This window comes from Rousettus aegyptiacus, unplaced genomic scaffold, assembly GCF_014176215.1.
Source record: "Rousettus aegyptiacus isolate mRouAeg1 unplaced genomic scaffold, mRouAeg1.p scaffold_m13_p_11, whole genome shotgun sequence".
Classification (NCBI taxonomy): domain Eukaryota; kingdom Metazoa; phylum Chordata; class Mammalia; order Chiroptera; family Pteropodidae; genus Rousettus; species Rousettus aegyptiacus.
Window position 1 is genome coordinate 36215489 of NW_023416286.1, and position 20613 is coordinate 36236101.

At 31.9% G+C, this 20613-nt stretch overlaps 1 protein-coding gene across 1 annotated transcript in view; it reads left to right on the forward strand.

The window, feature by feature from the left end:
• The window catches only part of TNKS (tankyrase), a 179506-nt gene that overhangs the window by 110684 nt on the left and 48209 nt on the right, over window positions 1-20613 (forward strand). Inside the window, exons 6-11 of the mRNA XM_016136124.2 lie at window positions 6217-6311; window positions 7756-7822; window positions 8122-8308; window positions 13055-13176; window positions 14601-14692; window positions 14786-14864. Of these exons, the coding sequence (XP_015991610.2) occupies window positions 6217-6311; window positions 7756-7822; window positions 8122-8308; window positions 13055-13176; window positions 14601-14692; window positions 14786-14864 (642 nt within the window). The remainder of the gene's footprint in view (window positions 1-6216; window positions 6312-7755; window positions 7823-8121; window positions 8309-13054; window positions 13177-14600; window positions 14693-14785; window positions 14865-20613) is intronic.

The window sequence follows — 20613 nt, forward strand, 5'->3', positions numbered from 1 at the left end:
TACTTTATAAAAAATAGTAATAGTCTTAAGAAATTAAGATATAATTTAAAAAATATATGCTTTTTAGATGAAAAGTGTTTTAGAGGTTGGGATGTTCTGTCTTTATGGTAATTGTTAACTTTAAAAGTTTTCACGGCACTGTCAGATCAAGGAAGCCTTTCCCCTGTACCCAGCAGTCATTTGTGAAATAGCAATATGTGCTTTGTCTTAAAATTTAAATGCTAAAATTACTTTAGGATTGAATATGTAATAATACATTTAAATTTTGAGAAATAGTTATCATGATTTCTTTGCTCAGTGGAAAGAAAAGTTCTTAGAAATTGAATTTGCTCTTCTAGGCACGTAACACCTAGATCTTCCAAATCTGATAGGTGCATTGAGTATCCATAAGTTTTTTTTTTAAATATATATTTAATCTTCAGGAATATTTTCCCTTCCATTGTTGTTTAGATTTGTTAAGAAGTCATATGAATTAAATTTAAGTGGAAAAATATTTTGTTGCTAGTAGGCTTTTAATTTTTTCAGAAAGTATTTCACTTATTAGCACAACCTAATTCCCAGTGCTTTCAGCTAATTAATTAATAAGTATAGCAGTTGAGCTATGTGGAATAAACCGAGGGAAGTAGACTAAAAGATGAGGTCAGAAAGCTGGAGGGTAGTGATGGGAGAGATTGTTTATGGCAATCGAGACCCTTATAAAGACTTTAGCTTTTACTTAGAATGAAATGAAGAGCCATTGGAAGATTTTGCTCAAAGAATTTGTGTATCTAACATACTTTTTAACAGAATCACTATACTGTTGTGTTGGATAGACTCCAAGAGGATTATGCTGGAGGCTAGAAGGCCAAATTAAAGGCACTTTCAGCCAGCCACCTGAGAGAAGATGGTGGCTTAGACCAGGTTGGTGGGAGTAGGTATGGTGAGAAATGATTGGATTTGGGGGATATATCAGAGATTTGGCCAACAGAAATAGTCTGATTTAGTGAGCATAGGGTGTGAGAGAAAAATGGAGATTAAGAAAGTCTCTCAAAGTTTTTAACCTGAACAAATAAAAGGATAGAGTTGCCACTAATAGCAATGGGAAATTCTGCAGAGTAGGTTTTGTGGGGGAATACTAGGAACTCTGTTTTGGACATGATAACCATGAGATGTCTTCTATATATCTATATGATGATGTCAAGTAGGAAGTTAGATTATGAGAGTCTGAAGTTCAGCAAAGAAGATTAAGCTGGAGATACAATTGAGAAGTTGTCAGTATATGAATGTTATTTAAAGCCACAGGACTGCATGAGATCACCAAAGGAATGAGTATAGATAATGAAGAAAAGAGATCTAAAGACACAGTCTTGGAGTATTCCAATATCAAGAAAATGAGGAATAACCAGAAAAGAAGACCAAGGAATGACCAGTGAGGTAGGTATCTAGGGTACCTAGATACCAAGGGGAAAAACATTTCAAGAAGGAAGAGTGTTCAGTTATGTCAAATAATGCTGATGGGTAATGTAAGATGAGGACTGATAAATGATCTTTAAGAACTTCTAAGAGTGTAAAATGCTTAATAAGATGATAATAAGTAGTTACTACTGCTTGTTGAGCTTTTTCTATGTGATACTCTCTTAGGTGCTTTATATAGTTATCTTTAATCTATAAATTAGCCTTTATGGTAGAAATTATACTCCTCATTTTACAGATATTGGTAGCCAGGGCTCAGAGATATGAAGAAATTAGTCCAAAACCATATACCTTATAAATTTTGCAAAACAAGAATGCAAACTCGAGAGTTAAAAGCCTTTATTCATTTTCTTATATTGTGCTGCCTAGACTTATGTTAAAGGTACATCTGCAATTTTATACCAGGGCTGACGACCTGTCAACTTTTTGAGCTATGCATATATGTGTAAGATAAATAAAAGCTACCTTAAATGGTTTATACCCTGCTGCAAATCTATATTATAAAAGGCAAAGATGAGAGATTGGGTGTTTTTTTTTATGACCACATTTCAAGAAGAAAACCTTAAATTATGGTGTTTTTTTAAGTAAGGATTCTTTTTCTGTAAATATTTTACAATATGAAAATATCAATAATAACATATCTTTTACAGCAGAATAATATTTAGATTTTTAGATAGGTTTTGTATTTTCAGTTGTTCCATACTTTATCACTCTAATATGTTTGACTTTTAACATATTCCCAACAAAAAATCTGTTTCTTAAATCTGAGATGTAAAAACTGGGCTGATTGCTTCCCTGCATATAATAGTATCTTAAGTGTTTGATTCTTGTGATTCTTGTGTTTACTAGTTTACAGCCATCAGCAAATTATCAAATAACATATGTGGGTATTTTATAAATGGATTTGCTTTACTTTTTCAAAATTGAAGTTACACTCTGTTAATTATCCCAGCATTCAGAAAATTCCTTTTATCATTGCTTTGCCATTTGGCAGTTGGAGTGTGAAGTTGGGACTGTGTGGTAACCATTCACTAAATTTAGTCGCGGCCACATAGTTTTAATTGTTCTGCATCAGAAGATATCATTTGGAATATAATATTTAGTTGTAAATTTTTTCCTAGTGGAAAAGCTTCTGGGCTATTAGTAGCATAAGCTTGTTTAAATCATCCTTTGTTCTCAATTTGTATTTTTTTGTTGTTGTTTTCTACCACTTCCTCAAATTTACTGCATGCATTTTACAGTTTATGTGCCTTCCATTGATACTGTTTGGTTTACAAAATTAGCATCCACATTTGAATGGCTACTTAAAAAATCTCATCTATCTTGTTTTGTACTCACGCTCCCTGTGAATTCATCCACTCCTGTAGCTCAGCTACCTCTCCTTAGATGCTACTACCAATTTTGCTAACTGACAAAACTATCTCCTAGATTAGTCCCTAGTCTTCTACTCAGATCTTCCCATAATTGGTTTTGTCCTCTCCCTCCAATTTATCTGTAGAGTAACTAAAGTGATCTTTCCAAACTCCAGTCTTAAGTAATTTTCATCTTTAAGTCCTTTAGGGGTTTCCTATTGTTCTTAGAATCTCCCCCAATCTCATATACTACACTCAGCCACTGAATTTTTTTTTTTAGTTCCTCAATTATACTTTGTCCACTAGGTATTAGTGTATGCTCTCCACACTATCTGGGTTATAGTTCCCCATCCTTTTGCCTCAATGATTTCTGTTTATCTTCAAGTCTCCCCTCAGAAAGTAGTAGTTCTGAGGATTTTCCCTGGCCCTGCCCCCTTCTAACTTCCAGAGTGATTTAGGTATGTTGTCCTCTAGCCTCTCCTGGCATCCTGAACTTCTTTTACGACTGTATTTGTCCCATTTAATTGTATTTGTATGCTTTGTCTAGTTAACGCCTCAGAAACTACACATGTTTCTTCATCTTTTGTCCTTCTAAATAAATTGTTCTATATGTATTTCAGTTAGGGACTTTGTTTTTAAGGAATAAGAACAAAGGGCAAAATATGGACCCTTTCTTGTTTATTTAACATGGTACCAGATACATGGCAGATGCTAAAATATTATAAATGAATGCCAGTGATGACCAAATTTGTGTTCATCCTTCACCTCTCCTGAATTCTAGTCCCATTACCACTAGGTTTTCACATAGACACTTCAAATTCAATAAACCCAAATCTCGAATTCTTTCCCTCTGGGCTCTTCCCCTACCCTACCTTCCTTTCCTACCTCTTCCTTCCTCCCTTGTTTCCTTCATTTCTTTCACCTGTCATTGACATTTCCAAACTGGAACTGCTATATCCCTTACTACCTTTATCAGTCAGTTACCAGATTCTATCAATTTTGCTTCCTAATAGTTTTTGACACTCACTCTTTAACGCCTTTTTTCCCACAGTTGCTTTCTTTCGGGCCTCCTATCACTTTCTACTTTGCCAGTTACAGAGCCTTCTAATTTATTTGTTATTAAATTTCAACGGCTTAAAAACTAAGTATATTACCATTTTCAAAGAATTATAAATACTTTTCAGTCTCAAACTGATTGTTTAAAAGTCCAGAAAGTACATATTTTTATGCTTTGCCCTTCTAAATAAATAATGTATGTGTATATGTATTCATTCATTTAGGGACTTGGTTCATTTTCAAGAAAAAGAAATAAAAATTTATTGATTCAACTATATACAAATAAAAATTTTAAAAGATACTTATATGAAAAAGGAAAATCTTTTTGTGCATCAGCAATGACAATGTCACTTTTCCGTATGTATTAAATGTCAGCTTTGTCCTTTAAAAGAGCTTCCTGACTTAACTGACCAGTCATCCAAAGCCATCATTATCTCCAGAGGAAACTTCCCAGCTGCAATGTAAAGTCAGATTCAGTCCTGAAAATGAGCCAAGATGGAGTAATAGGAACTAGTTTTACTTTCCTTCCTGAAACAATTAAAAACAAAACAAAGAAAAAAAAATCCTAGGCAAAAGATATGAAATGATACTTTTCAGAAATTGGACATTAGGAAGTACATGGCTGAGAGATAGAAATTAAATAAGCTGAGTCGTGTGATTGCTCAAGCTTACTGCCAAGCAAGCATGAGGCAGAGTGACAGGAAGAGAGAGAGGGGAAATTAAGAAAACTATACCAAGATACATCAAAATCAAATTGCTTAAAAACAGTGATAAAGTATTAAAGTATATAAGGAAAAACCACATATACAAAGGAACATAAATAAGATGTTGTTGGCTGATTACTAGTCTGAAATGATGCAAGCCAGAAGATAGTGAAACGACGTCTTTGAAATATTCACGGAAGGGAAGTGATAAACAGTCCTGAAAATAACTTGATAAACCCTGGAGGTATCATTTGCAATAACATTTGACATGTGTCTGAAAGCAGAAACTTGGATGGGCATGTCGTTTGATGATACAAAAATTTTAATCACCTATTTTTATATAACATTTTACATTTTAAAAGTGCTTTTATATGGGAGAAAGTTTTATTTTCACACATTTCAAGTTAGCTAGGATGGGTGATTTCATCTCTCTTTTATACATGAAGAACCTGAGATATATAAGCATATGACTTTCACAGCTTCATAAGCTCCAAGAATGTAGTCAGGTTTCCTGACTTCCTATTCAGGACTCTTGTGTAAGGTACATGATCTCCTCCTTCTTAGCTGTGTATTGCTCAAAAATATTTCACAGAGACTGTCAGAATGTATAAATGTGTGGAGTGCCTTGGAAACAGTAATAGGTAATACAGTATTTATTAATTTTTTTTTTTGTATCTGGACATTTGGAGTAGTATATAAAGAAAATAAATTGAAATTTTATTAAGTCTTAAGGCCCAAAAAGATTCCATGAAAGTATATTAGACCCTGTATGAGAAGCCGTTACAGTATTTAAACTTTAAATAAATGAGCAAAAGTGGGACACTTGCTGTGGTTGTAGAGAAAGTTTTAACTAAAATAATGTTATTTCTGATCTTTTTTTAAAAGATGAGAAGTTTGATTATTTTAATTTTTGTTTTAAATTTGAGCAGAGAAACTTTTAATTGGTTCAAATTAAAATGTGGCAGAAATTAGTTGGGAAGAAACTATATTTTCCTCTTGTATTTATACTGCATGTGTAGTAGATAAAATAGAAGAATTAAATACTATCTTGGCATATTTCATTGCATCCAATGTAGCAAATTAATTTTGACCCATTGCTAGCAGCCACATGAGTGAATATGGTCCATTTTCCTTTTTTATTTCCACTAAAATTTCTTAAGTAGTTCTTTAGGAAAACTTTTCAACCTTTCCTGTTAAAGAGAAATTTTGAGAACTAGCTCTTTAGGTAAATCTTTATGATAGAATTGGGATTGAAAACTTAGAACTTAAAAGGTGGACAAAATTTAAACAGCATAAGGAAGAATATTTTCAATTATGAGGGTTATGAGTCCTGTCATGTCTTCTCAGAAGAATAAGAGTGGTTCATATTGGAAAGAAGCAAGAAATAATGTAGAGATGTTAGCATGGGGCTTGATTACTGAAGGCCTTGAAAAATGAGTAGGAGACATAGGTGGATGGCACTGAAGTTTGAATTTACTCATGAGGTGAATGAATTGTCTCTCAACCAAGTAGAAAATGTGAATTTTTAGCACTCCAACCTGGTATTTTTTGTGTATGTTAACATTCGTTGTGTTTAAATCTAAATAAATACAGATTAAATCGCAAAGCAAGAATTATTTACCTGAAGAGAGGATTGTTTTTCTGTTTTCTAGTCCACTCCTTTACATCTAGCAGCAGGCTACAACAGAGTTCGGATAGTTCAGTTGCTTCTTCAGCATGGTGCTGATGTTCATGCAAAAGACAAAGGGTAGGTATATCATTTTATTTCCTCTAATGGTTTTACTCATGGATTGTTATGTGTCATTTTCAACATCTGACAAACTAAAGTTGAGCACTAGACAAAGAAAGTTATATATCCCATTTCTTTACAGTTTGTGAGCATTTTCAGAATGTTTGTAAGTTTGATTTGACTTTATTTTCATGTTCCTATGTATTAAGGATGCTTCTCATAATAATCGTATTATAGTTCTATTATTTGAAGTTAAAATTTGTTTCTCTTGCGATTATAGTTTTCAACTCAAGTTGCATTTCAGAAAGATAGACAAAACAAATTGAAAATTCTGGTAATCCAGTAATAGAGTTATCATATTCATCTGGTATGAGGGACCATCTCTTATTAATAAACCAAAATCATTAAGTATATAATATTCTAATTTGGTTTCTTTCCCCATGAAATCTTGGGTATATGAACTGGGAAAACCTAAAAGGTCTTTATGAAGGTTGATATGGGGATGGGGTGGCGGGAACCAAGAAAGTAGTTATGTCATTTATTTTATGAATAGGTATATTTTGGGAAACTTTGTGCCATTTTCCTATCTAGTCTCCAGGGATATATGAATCAGGTCTGCTGTCCTATTGTGATGGGCTAACATTTCTCATTATTTCACATTAAGATCTAAAAGATAATTGACTTCACTACCCAGGTAAAGGAGATTTATATTACACTCTTCTAGATGGAAGCATAAGAAAAGAAGCCGTGGAGGAGGGTTTCTTTCCATGTCAGGAAACATAAAAATGAAAAATGAGCTAGTACTTGAGACAGTTATCAGAAGGAGAATCTATTTCAAATCTGCTCTTTTTCGTGCTCTGTTTCTCTCTCACCTCTACCAGGTTTTATGCCATACGTGAATAGCGTCCCAATAGTATAGGGGTACAGATACCTGATGCTCTTGTACATATCTGTTTCCTTGTGCATGTCTGAAAGCAGATGGGTGTACAATAGGTGAATCATCGAGAGAAGTACACCACAAAAAAGGAGATCTTTGACTCATGTAGAGCAATACTTTGAAATACAAGTTATAATAGTTTGGATATTTAATTCTTATGCTGGAAATTACCTTGAAAGTGAAACAAAATGGTAGGAATATTTCAATTCTGTTATCCATTAACATTTTTCTGTAAATACTTGATATAGAAAGCATGCAGTTGTCAATTAGTACATGTTCTTTTGCTTAAGTGCTTTTCCAATTGGTGTTTTTATCATTGTATTTAAGGATTATACACACAAAACAGAAGGTAAATACAAAAGGTTAAACATTAGCTATGCTTCGTATTCTCTTATTAAGTATTTAAAAAAAATTTTAATACATTTGTATTGGGATTTATTATTATTTCGTTTCTTAGCACTACTTGTATAAATGACTATAAATTGTTTGAAATTTCAGTATTTTAATTTGCCCCTTTTCATTTAGTGGACTTGTACCTCTTCATAATGCATGTTCATATGGACATTATGAAGTCACAGAACTGCTACTAAAGGTAAGAGAAATTAAAAATATTAAATATTTGCTTTTTTTTTAACTTGTCATGAGTTTTCACATGTTTTTGGCAAATAAGATTTTTAAGAGAATAAAAGTTTTTAAAAGTATTATCGCTGCCTTAAAATTTTAAATATTCAACTTATTTTAAACTTTTTAAAAACTGAAATTAATATAGTTAAAATACTATCAACATTTCAAAAAGTTATAACTGAAATTTACAGTGAAATAAATGTCGTCTTCGTTTTATCTGATCTAGCGAAATGATTACTGACCTAAAACTTTTTTTCTCGGTTTCAGCATGGAGCCTGTGTTAACGCTATGGATCTCTGGCAGTTTACTCCACTCCATGAGGCTGCTTCCAAGAATCGTGTAGAAGTCTGCTCTTTGTTGCTTAGCCATGGTGCTGATCCTACATTAGTCAATTGCCATGGCAAAAGTGCTGTGGATATGGCTCCAACTCCTGAGCTCCGGGAGAGATTGACTTGTATGTATTTTTATCCTGAAATCAATATCATTTGTTGCAAAATGGAATATCTCATTTTTGTTTCGTTAATTAGGGCTGATGTTTTGTCTAACTTGGATAATATCCTTCCATTCTTACACATATACTGGTTTATAATCCTCATATATGATCGTATACTTTTCTTAATGATTCCACACGAATCTTATATTCATATACTATTTTGTGTTTATTCAAGCCTAATTCTCATTCACGAGTTAAGGTGCCCCATCCTTTTATTTAAGGCTAATGAGAATGAGTCAGTCAATAACCATTTATTAACTGCCTACTATGTGCCATGTACTAGAAATAAAGCATTGTACAAATCAGAAAAAAAACTGAGCTCATAGAGCTTATATTTCTATGCTAGTGGTTATAATAGATATCTAACATTATTTAGCACTCATTATTTCCCAAGCCCTGTAAGGTTACACAATCATGTTTCCTTTCTGTTGTATGTAATAGCCCAAGTGAAATCACTTGCCCAAATTTACACAATATAATTTTTGTGATTGTGAGGAAGTAATCTTAGATACTGCTAAGTATTATCTGTATATGTATATGCATCTATTTTTAAATAAACCTTTTGTTTTAGAATAGTTTTAGATTTATAGAAAAGTTATAAAAATAGTATGGGGAATTCTCATATACCCCATAGTCAGTTTCCCCTATTATTAACATCTTGTATTAGTATGGAACGTTTGCCACAATAAACCAATATTGACACATTATTAATTAAAGGCCATACTCTATTTAGATTTCCTTTATTTTTACCTAAAGTCCTTTTTCTTTTCCAGGATCTCATTCTGGATACCACAATTACATTTGTCGTATCAAATATTGAGATATATTTAACTGTATATATAGGCATTTCAGGTTTGAATTAAAGCAGGCAGTATTTACCTTATTTTTAACTGGTCCTATGGTTATTATTCTCTCTTACATCTGGGATTCTAAGAATCAGGTAACCGGATTTAAGCACTTGAGAAAATCTTTAAATGAAAAGTTAAAAAAAAAAAAAGGCATAGTCAAAATGATGCTAACATCTTTTAAGTTTAAACAGATTTTAAATTAGTTCATGTTAAAACAGGAAGAGTCCCTTGCAATTTTGATCTTGTTTAAGTGGAAATTTAAACCTTTTTTGGTATCGGATCAGATGACTTCCACTAGATAAAAGGCCAGCATGAACCAGATTATAACTGGGCAGATGTCTCTTAGTAATGAGTCCTTATAGAAGTGCATTTATTCTCTCTCCCACTCAGATAACTCTTGCCATATGTTTTCTTGCATTACATAGTTCATTTTTTTTATGTGTATGTTCTATCTTCCCAGTGAAATTTAAATTCTTAGAAAGACCTTTGATTTTGTTATTCTGTGTTCTTAGCACCTATGCAATGCTTTGTTATGAAATATGTGGATGGTATTTATGTTTGGGCCTGTGTTCTACCCCCAGCCTAGCACAGTGCATTCTGGTTGTCCTCAGCAAGTTTATTGAATTAAATTTAACTTAACTCAAGACTTATTTTTTTATCTTTTTGTCATTTCCTTCTTTTAGTTTATACCCCGGGGCTCAGCTTTATTTATCCCTCTGTCATCATTTGACATTTTTCTCCTTTCATTCATTTTGTAAATTATGAGTATTATGATTTTACATTCTATTTCACTAGTCTGATTCCAATATAAATGTTAAGATTTAACCTAAATTTGTAGTTTTGTAAAGAAAGAAATTCCCTGATTCGAGTACTTTTCAAACTTCTCAGTATCTCCTTTTTAAGATTCAACCAGTAAATTATCTGAAGAAAAGGATTTAACAAAGTTGGAACTTCTCTAACTGCAGTTTTCATCATGTTCACTGCTTTATACTAAGCATTCACAATTACAGAATTCTCTTTAAGAACATTGTATAGGAAACAAAAACAATATTTTAATCTGACCCATGGTTACAGCATTTTCATCACACACATTTTTTCCTGCTCCTTCTTGTCTATTTTTTTTTCATTTGATGTTTTCATGAAGCCAGATGAACAAGGTAGTTGGGGTTCTACACGTATGGAAACTGAAAATGCTTACAGTAGCTTTCATTCTGATTTCAGAATTCATTTAGAAAGAGAAACTTTTAAGATATTTTATAAATACTAAGTTTTCAGGGTAAGTTCAAGTAATTTGCAGTTTTACTACTCTCCCTCTAACTATTTAACTTAAAGTTTTACAAACAGGTTTTTATGTAACCTTCACATTGAGAAGGACAATTACATAGTTGATAGATTTTTCATTCTCTGGGTTATTTTTTTATTCTTGATTATTTGTCAGTAAAATATTTTAAATATCAAAGTCAGATATCTGGGGAGAAATCTGCTTTCTAAAGAGCAAAGATAAGGAATATTTCACTTCTTGTTACTTGAGAAAGTATTGTACTGTTTAATTGTATTATTGCACCATAATTCCTTTCTACTGCAGTCTTACTGTTTATGCTTTTCATAAATTTGCCTATTTGGTTTTTTTCTGAGCTACTCTTCTTGAACTTAAAGGAGTGACTGAAACCGTAGAATTGCTTTTATCATTTTGATGTTCATAGAACATTTGTCATTAGAAAAAAAAACCAGTATAATTTCAGTTCAGTTTAAATTTCTGAATTCAAAAGATTAATGGATGAACCCAGCAAAACCATACTTTCTGCTTGACATCAGTTCTCAATACGTCACTGTCCTTTCTATTGTTAGGATCCTAGTCCTTTCATGTGATAGTTTATAATTCTCTCACTTGAATTTTCTGTAATTTTGTCATTAAATGGAAATCTGTAATTTTGTTATTTGAAAATACTAGTTCACTTTCATTTTATTTGACCTCGGTTTTGGATTTCTGAAGTTTCAAAGTCCTGATACTTTGAAGAATTTAGCAGTGGTAATGTATTACTAAATACCATGACTTATTTTATAAATATGCAGCATATGTGCAACAAATACCTATTGAATGTGTCAAGCACTGTGCTAAGTGTTAGGACTACCACAGCAAATAAGACAGTGTAATATGTCCTGTGATATAAGGCCAAGTACAAGTGCAATGGACTTTATAAGATGGAATCCAAACCCAATAATGGGAAATGCCTGGAAGGTTAATGCAGGGCATATAAACTGAGACCTGAAATGATGAGTAAGCAGTTAATAAGGAGTGTGTGTCTGTCTGTCTGTCTCTGTCTCTCTCATACATATAATATCTTCTTTATCCATTGATCTGTCATTGTACACCCAGGTTGCTTCTATGTTGTGGCTACTGTAAATAATGCAGCATTGAACATAAGAGTGCATACATTTTTTCAAATTAGTGTTTCGTGTTCTTTGGTTAAATACCCAGGCGTGGGATTGCTGGGCTGTGTGGTAGTTCTATTTTTAATTTTTTGAGGAACTTCCATACTGTTTGCTATAGTGGCTGAACCAGTTTCTAGTCACCAATAGTGTACAAGGGTTCCCTTTTCTCCACATCCTTGTCAACACTTGTTATTTCTTTATTATTATTATTATTATTATTTATAATAGCAGGTGTGAGATGATAACACATTGATTTGCATTTCCCTGATGATTAGGAATGTTGAACATCTTTTTATATGTCTTTTGGCCATCTGTATGTCTTCTTTGTAGAAATGTCTGTTCAGACCCTCTGCCCATTTTTTAATTGGATTGATTGTTTTTTGAATATTCAGTTGTATGAGTTTTTTACATTTTGTGGGTATTACCACCTTATTGGCTATATCATTTGCAGATATCTTCTTCCTTTGAGTAGGTTGTCTTTCTCTTTTTTGAGGGAAAAGAAGGAAGTAAGGTAGGGCCCTCAAAGGAAAAGAGAAAAAAGAAAAGAGAAAAAATTCAGTACTAGGCAGATGCAAAGGCTTGGATGTGAGAGTACCTGCAATTGTTATGTAATATATTAGGTCACACATCATTTGCTTCTGTTTTGAACAATTTTCAACTTTTTGTGAATATGTTGTCATATCAAAATAGGAACCAAACTTGTAAAATAAGAAATAAGACTATATTTTTGTAATAAACAACAGTATCGGATTCTTATTTATGCAGTCAATTTAGAAATGCCTTTTTAAAAATCTCTTACTTGCTTATACAAATAATACATAAAATATTGTCCTTTGAAAATATTTTAAATTCTGGCAGTTTCCCCACAATGCAATTCTTTCCACATCTGTGCCAAGACATAATCACTATTAATATTTTGGTGGATGTTTCTCTAAATGTTTTTTTATATCATTACTTACATTTAGTTGTGGTGGCAGCAGTAGTAGTAATTGGATCAACATATCTTTCCTCTTGTGCTACTTGAATTTTCATTTAATAATATATATATCACATCAGTATATATAGATCTGTCTTTTTTTCTTAAGAGCTATGAAGTATTCCAGTGTATAAGTATATCCAAATTATTTAACTGGTTTCCATTTGGTGGACAATTACGTTGCTTGTTTTAAAACTTAGGTGGAGTATCTGTGTGTGTGTATCTTTTTGAATTCTTAAGAGTATAAAGCAGTCTTACTTCAGAGCATATAGATTTCAAAATTTTTCATTAATTTACACCTTCAACTCCTGCACCTTTATCATATCGCAATGTTCCTGCTGTGGCTAAAACAGGAAGATGTAAAATTAATAATTTTTCTACTTCATAATTATGCTAATGATTTTTAAAGATTTTAAATCTTTTTTATGTCAACCATTATGTCATTAACAGATGAATTTAAAGGTCATTCTTTACTACAAGCAGCCAGAGAAGCAGACCTAGCCAAAGTTAAAAAAACACTCGCCTTGGAAATCATTAATTTCAAACAGCCACAGTCTCATGAAACTGCACTGGTAAGATTTTATTGTTAATCCAGCCCATGGGTCTATAGTAGTAGTGTGAGCGCAAAATGTGATTTTCGGTTTAGAAACCTTAAAGTAACTTTAGTATCTGAAGTGCCAGGAATTTGGATTTTAATGTTGGTTTTATTGATTTCTGCATTTGGTTCAGGAGGTGATTGCTTTTAATGAGTGAGAAAATTCTAATGTTTAACCTTGATTTGGGAATTGTTTTTACATTTTTTACCCAACCATATTGCAGCAGATCTACCTTTATGGCCAATACTTTCATAAAGTACAAAATATGATTTCATCTATAGAATTTTTTTTTCTTGTAGTTGCTAGATAAGCACCATATTTGTTTTTCTATAGAAGATTAAAGTATTTTCAAAGATACTTGCATTATCCTTTTGAACAAATGTATTCAAAGAATTATTACAATTCATTATATAAAAACTGGTAAGATTATGAATTCTTTTGTTTCAGACTGTGCAAATTGTCTTTAAAACTATTCATGTTTTTCTTTCTAATGTACTTTCAGAAAAAAATAGTTTATTTTCTCTCATTGACCACATACACTTTCAGGTATAGGTCTGGTTAAATTACTCTTGAATTCAGAATTTAAACATTTGTGATGCCTCTATCACAAACCTTTCCATGTACTTTAGTTAACATTCTCACATATATATCTGGCATGAAAAAAAAGTCAAACTAGTCAATATTTGCCAAAAACAACATTAAAACAGTTACCAAACTAAAACGGGCCAACTGTATATGCACTTAAATATATGGCTCTCAAACCGGGGTTCAGATATATTCAAGCTACACGGCATTATGCCAGGAGAGACTCAAAGCCAGAAAATAAACCCGACCTACATTTTTGGAGCATTCATTTTATTCATTAGTAAATAGCTTTTTACTTTTTAAGTTTTAATATGTTAACATAAAATGAAATTGAATATAAAAGTTGTATAAATACAGGATAAGACATAAAATTTCTGAATCCTTCCCCCATAAGCTCATTGAGATCTAGTACCTTCTTGCCTGTCCCTGAGCTTATAGGCTTATTCTTTTGTAGTACTAGGAGTACCTCGTGGAGGAGTTTAAGAAATATTGATTTATGTGACTGACAACCTAATGAAGGGTCGAGTAATTTAGTTATAGATTTTTGTAGCTTTGGAGAGGCAATATTTTGATACCTTAAAATAAATATATGGTAGATGTCTATCTCTTAACTAAGAGCATATGTCATCTTGTTTTAAAGGCTTATGTTTTTGTACTTCTAATATATTTAGGAGAAATTTTGATTATCTTCGTAATGTAAAATATATAAGTATATTTTGAGATTACAATATTCTAAATAGTTAAGATATGCTATTTAATTCAGAAATCCACTTTCAAGTAGAAGTTTATTTTATTAGCTTTTATTTACTTTATAGCACTGTGCTGTGGCCTCTCTGCATCCCAAACGAAAACAAGTGACAGAATTGTTACTTAGAAAAGGAGCAAATGTAAATGAAAAAAATAAAGAGTAAGTATAATTGCAGAAGGAGTTGTTTAATTCTTAAAAAAGGGAATGTCATAAAAGTTAGGAAATTACCTTTTCCTTTTCTCTTTTCCACAGTTTCATGACTCCTCTGCATGTTGCAGCAGAAAGAGCTCACAACGATGTCATGGAAGTTCTGCATAAGCATGGAGCAAAGGTAAGGCACACGCCTGAAATACAGTGCCAGACTCAGCATCGAGTAGCTAGCTGCTCTTAAGACTATTAATTTTTTCAGGAAAATTAGAGAGAAAAGTAATTTTATAAAAGACTATTAGCATGTATTTGAATTCATCCTTTAAAGCTGATTTAAATCTTGTTGCTAATTAAAATAATTACCTGTGTTTTATTGTACTTTACTGGCATTCTTCTTTAAAGCAATAAAATATTCCTGTAGTCTTATCACTTGAAATACAAGTGATAATTTTATATTGTTTTATGTTAATACTGGAATTAATATATTTTGATAGTCAGCATCACATGTATTTTGATAGTTTTATCAGAAAATAGTTTGTAGAAGTGATAATCAGAATATCACTCCTTATTTTAAAGAATATCTGTATTCCTTCAAACTGGTAATGATAATTTCTCATCTTCAACACTAAAGAATTTAATTTGTGAAAATAGTAATCTTTATTTAAGAATAAAGAAATTAATATCTGTTAATGGTTCATATACAGATCGATGCTGGCAGCCTCATTAGATTCATGTGTCAGTCTCTCTGAGTCATGTCTGAGCCCAAGGTGTTTCCTAAGGAAGAATGAGAGTTTGCGTATGGAAGGACTGACAGTGACAAACTCACTCATCTGCTCACGTTCAGCATGTTGAAACATACTGCGTTTTACATGTGTCCAAATGAGTAGATGTGTGGACATTATCCTTTGTAAATACCACTGTCGATAATCAGAGGGAATGACCATGACAGTCTTACAGCATAAAGAGGTTGTCTGGCTATTTCATGAATTAGTATTTTCAGGAATTGTCATACTTAATTGTTGTGTGTGTCCATGTTTTTTTGTTTTGTTTTGTTTTTTAATGAAAATAAGAGAGTTCAAAATTTGCCGATAGTTCTTTGGTAACAAATGACTATTACTTGTGTGTAGGAACTTTTTAAAAAGAAACATAATCGGATCCTTAAAGGTAAAAGTTACATATTTTGGAGTGAATGAGAAAGTGTTTTTCTAAAAAAAAAAAAAAAAACTTAAAAGTGAAGAGGACATTTTAAAAATAGATTTAAGAAAATTTCCAGTTTTTTTTGTATTTTATTGGCAAAAAAAAAATGATGTGCATATATCACTCAGTAAATATATCTACATAATTAAAAAAACTTGAAAACAGAATTTCTAACCTATTTTAAAAGTCTTAATTTGTATTTAGGTGGTTTTTAAATCTGTTAAAAACATTTTAATGCAGTACCTCCTAATAAGCTTGTAAGAACATCAAGAAAGATGCAATTTTACCAGCAGAATTTCAGTTGAAACCTTAGCATAATTAGTAAGTTACATTAAAAATAAACAGTGTGATTTAATAAGCATTACTAACAATGCATCTTTTCCAGTGGCTCTACATTACAATTCTTTATAAGATTTTTCAGATTTTTTAAATTGAGCCAAAAGATATTTTGTACCATTAGTAATTAAAATACTTTTAAATTTTTTATTGTGTCATCTCTTTCTCATCCTTTATAATATTTCTTTTTGTACAAGTTATATAATACCATATAATATAGTAGTGTAGCATTATTTGGTTATAATTTACAAATGAGCACATGTGCATATTGAGAATGTACTTAAAACATTTTTTATTCATAAGGTACTTGATCCAAAAATTTGGATATCCTTTCTTTAAAAAGACAATTGGTGTTTTTAATTAAAAGATTAGTGTGAGCTAGCATGAAAGAGAAAAGAGTTTTATAGATTTATTACCTATTTTGAGGGTACCAAACTGCATTATTATATAAATAATACACTGTTGCTTTTCAAGCATAAAGTACTCAGCTAAGTGGGCTTTCTGCTACACTTAAGTTTTATATCTTTCAATATTAATATTTAACTTCTTAGACAAATTCTATACATTAAAGGATTAAAAACATATTAACTAAAATACTAATTACTCTATCATAGTCTCTCATGTGTGTTTAGTTTACAGAATAGTATGTTGAAAACAATGTTCTTTATCACCAGAATTTACTAATTTCTTTTTACAAGCTGTTCATTTACCAAAACATTTCAAGTACAAGGCATTATATTTATTTCTATGGAGTATACATGAAGTTTGAATTTGATCAAGATTCTTCTCTTAAAGGGACTTAAAAATCTAATAATAGTGTTGCTTATCACAGTCTACTTGAATATCTGTTACACAGATTAGAAAGTGGTAACATAAGAGAAATACAGATAGACCACTGTTGCTGTTCGCAGGAGGGAATAATTACTTTCATTGGTACTGGCAGGCTGGGGGAGGGAATAGAGAAATTTCATGGAGAAAGTAAAATTGCAGCTAGGAATATCCAAGAATTAGGTATCTAGAAATAGACAAACTCCAAAGAATATATTTTAAACAATTGTCTCAATCAGGAAAGCAAAGGAATTTATTTGTTAGTCAAAAGTTATGATTAGTCTAGTAGGTACAGAGAAGGGGAATAATGAAAATCTGAAAAATTATGTTGGAGCAAGATCTTGGTATTCTCATTTAGAGAGTTTTGATTTTGTTCTCATAATACTTGGAGAGCCATTGGAAATTTTTGAATAGGTAGGTGGCATCCTGCTTCAGGAAGATAACTACTTCCTAGGAAACTACTTCCTTTTAAGAAACCACCTACAGAAATGTGGACACGAGGTATATGTATAATAGCTGGTGTAATCATTTAGCAGTATTCAACAAAAATAGCTTTTTAAGGTTTTTGTAAAGGGATGGAATGATACCGAGATAATGTTTCTTTCCCTACAGCTAAAAAGGCTGTAATATGCCTGCCACTTGTTCCCTAGGTTATAGTTTCTGTCCACCAGAATATAGACCTAGTTCAGGTTGCTATCTTTTGTTCCTCTAGTGTATATTTATTAATGCCTGTTAATTTTTTTTTTCATTGTTCACTTTCACTTTTAGGGTCTTTTGATTTGGGGAAAGAAAAACACTTTGTCACTCCAGCTAAAGGAATACAGAGACTAGTATCAACTCTCAGGTTACTTAAAATCAGGTTTTGAGATTGAGACACACATATATATGTTCACAGTTTAACTAAAATTATAATGTGAGTTAACAATAAATGCTTAATTACAGAAACGTCACAGAACAGTCCATGATTAATTACCAAATTAGTGAGATAGACAATGATAGCTTTAAATTTAGGAGAGAAATGAACTCAGCCTTAAGGTTAGTTTTTTGAGATTACAATATTGAAAGATTCCCCTAAGCCATTTCCTTAGAGTCTGCTTGTTGGTTTCCAGAACTGTTTTGGCATGTTTGAGTCATAATTTTATGTCGTCTATATTTTAAGCCAAATGCCATTATGAATTTATATCATTTATCCAATTATCATCTTTAGGGAAATCGCTGTTACTACTCAATAGAAATAAAGATACATACCTCAGGTTGCTATCTCTTGAATCAAGGGAAAATAGGGGAGCATGTGTTGTCTCTAAAAATGCCAGACATGTTATTCTTCTGACACCTTCTGAATATCTCAAGCCATTCCTAACCATTTAATTAGCACAGTTGAGGCATAACACATTTTTCTTATTTGAGGCTGTTTCTATACTTTAGTTAAAATAGCCTCCTTAGCACTGAATGGTAAGCATCTTTGTGGACATCCTCTGTTGTATCCTTGTGGTGGACTGGGTCTGAAACCGTTGATTTAACATTCCCAAATGTCTTCAGTAGGTATGTATGTTGATAGTTTCAAATGATTTGTATTAAGAATTAAAGTTGTGTCTCTTTAAAATATGAATAAATTGGTATATATAAAATAAATCTGTCAAATAATATTTTAGGGTGAAAACACAAAACTATGGACAGCAATTATATATGTATTTAATTTGAAAGTTCCTAGAAGAATCCTTGTGAATAACAGCCTCATTTACTTGCTAGCTCAGCCCAATGACCACTGAGGCACTTAATTATATGTATAATACTAGAATGTATTTTTTTGTTTCTTTGTTTTTTTAATAATTTGATTATTATCTGTAAAGGAATTTTTAAATGTTATTAAGCCTAAATTTTTTGTGTGAGTGAAGAATTGTCAATGTGTGAGTCATACTTGTCAAAGGCAGGAATACAGAAACACAGTGTTGTCTCAGAGATTTTCTGGGTCATGGGCTCTATTCTGTACTTTAGTTGGCCCTCTTTTTCAGTACTTCCAGTAATGATATTGTGGATGACATCTGTAGGTCATTTAATCTCCTTTTCTGCTTTTCCAATTCAGTGGATTATTGCCATTTGCCATTTACCGAATTTATAGGATGATAGAAATTAAGGTAGTAAATCCAAACTTATGAGAACCTCCTTTAAGCATAAGAGTTCCTTGTAATTCTCTGTGATCAAAATAAAATGAAATTATACTAGCTCCAAAATATCACCTTTTTTCACATGAAACCGAATTAGAACAGTAATACAAATCCTGCTAGATTACCCATTTAAAAAATCAAGAGGTAGGGATTGATCTGTAATCACGTAAAATAGTTACTGTTCTCCCTCAAATGAAATTTATCACTTACTTTGGAAGGCATGCACATTTTGCACTTCTTGAACCACCTCAAAATATATGAAGGAAAAATTAGGTTGACCACTTCTTAGAAAAGCTCTAGTTGTATCCCATCTGATTATATAGCTATCTCATGACCGATTGATAAAAGAATAAACAAAGGTAGAACATAAAGGGTATTGATAAAGTTAAGTATAAGAGGAAGTTAGGAACCTTAAATATTTTTTTAAATTTTGAACCAATCAGAAGATCTATAATGACTCAAGCAAACAGTTGATTTTCCATCCAGTAATCATTTTTCCCTTTCTTCCATGCTTCAGAAAAGGGATGCTTATCTTAAAAGTCCAGATAGCAAATATTTTAGGTTTTATGGCCCAAGAAACAAAATCAAAGATTCTATGTAGGTACTTATATAGTTATTTAAAATGTAATCATTAAAAAATGTGAAAACCATTCTTAGCTTTCCAGTAGTACAAAAGTCAGCTGGTTGGAATTGACTTACAGATCATAGCTTGCCAACTCCTATAGAACTCTGTTTTGCACAGGTATGTGAGCTTCAGGGAAGGCTGGATCTGAAACAATTCTGGTAATCTCATTCTCCTTGCTTGTGACTGGTTCAGATATGGATGGGTTCAGGAAACATTTCTGGTCCCAGCCATAAGGAGAAATCTGCTGGGAAAGGTATCTTCTCTTTTAAAATAGATGTATAAAAATACTTCCTTTTTGGTGTTGGATGAGATTGCATGGAATTGATGTATAGAGCCGCCACACTCATCTTTGGATCACAAAGAGGGACAAGCCTTGAGCCCTACGGAATCTGAGAAATATATAACATGAGCGATAATTCTTCACAAAAACCCTTATAGAATGTCTAATATTTACGCTATCATCCGTTGTTGTTCTTTCTAAGTGGATTGTACAGAGTATCACCAAATTATTCTAGTTTTGTTATTCTACTTCTTTCCACAGAATGAGTGCTTCCATTATATTACTCGCTGATACCTTTCAATGACTTCTTGTAGTGTTTCAGCTTTGTTATCTGATATTTTTGTTGCTATGATACCATTTAGAATTTGAGAGAACTACAGTGTTCTTTCATAATAAAAATTATATACATTTACTAAGAATTTTGTGTTACACTAATCTGTCTTGTACTTTAAGATTTTGGCTTTCTGAAATATTAAAATATACTATCTATAGAAATGAGTAA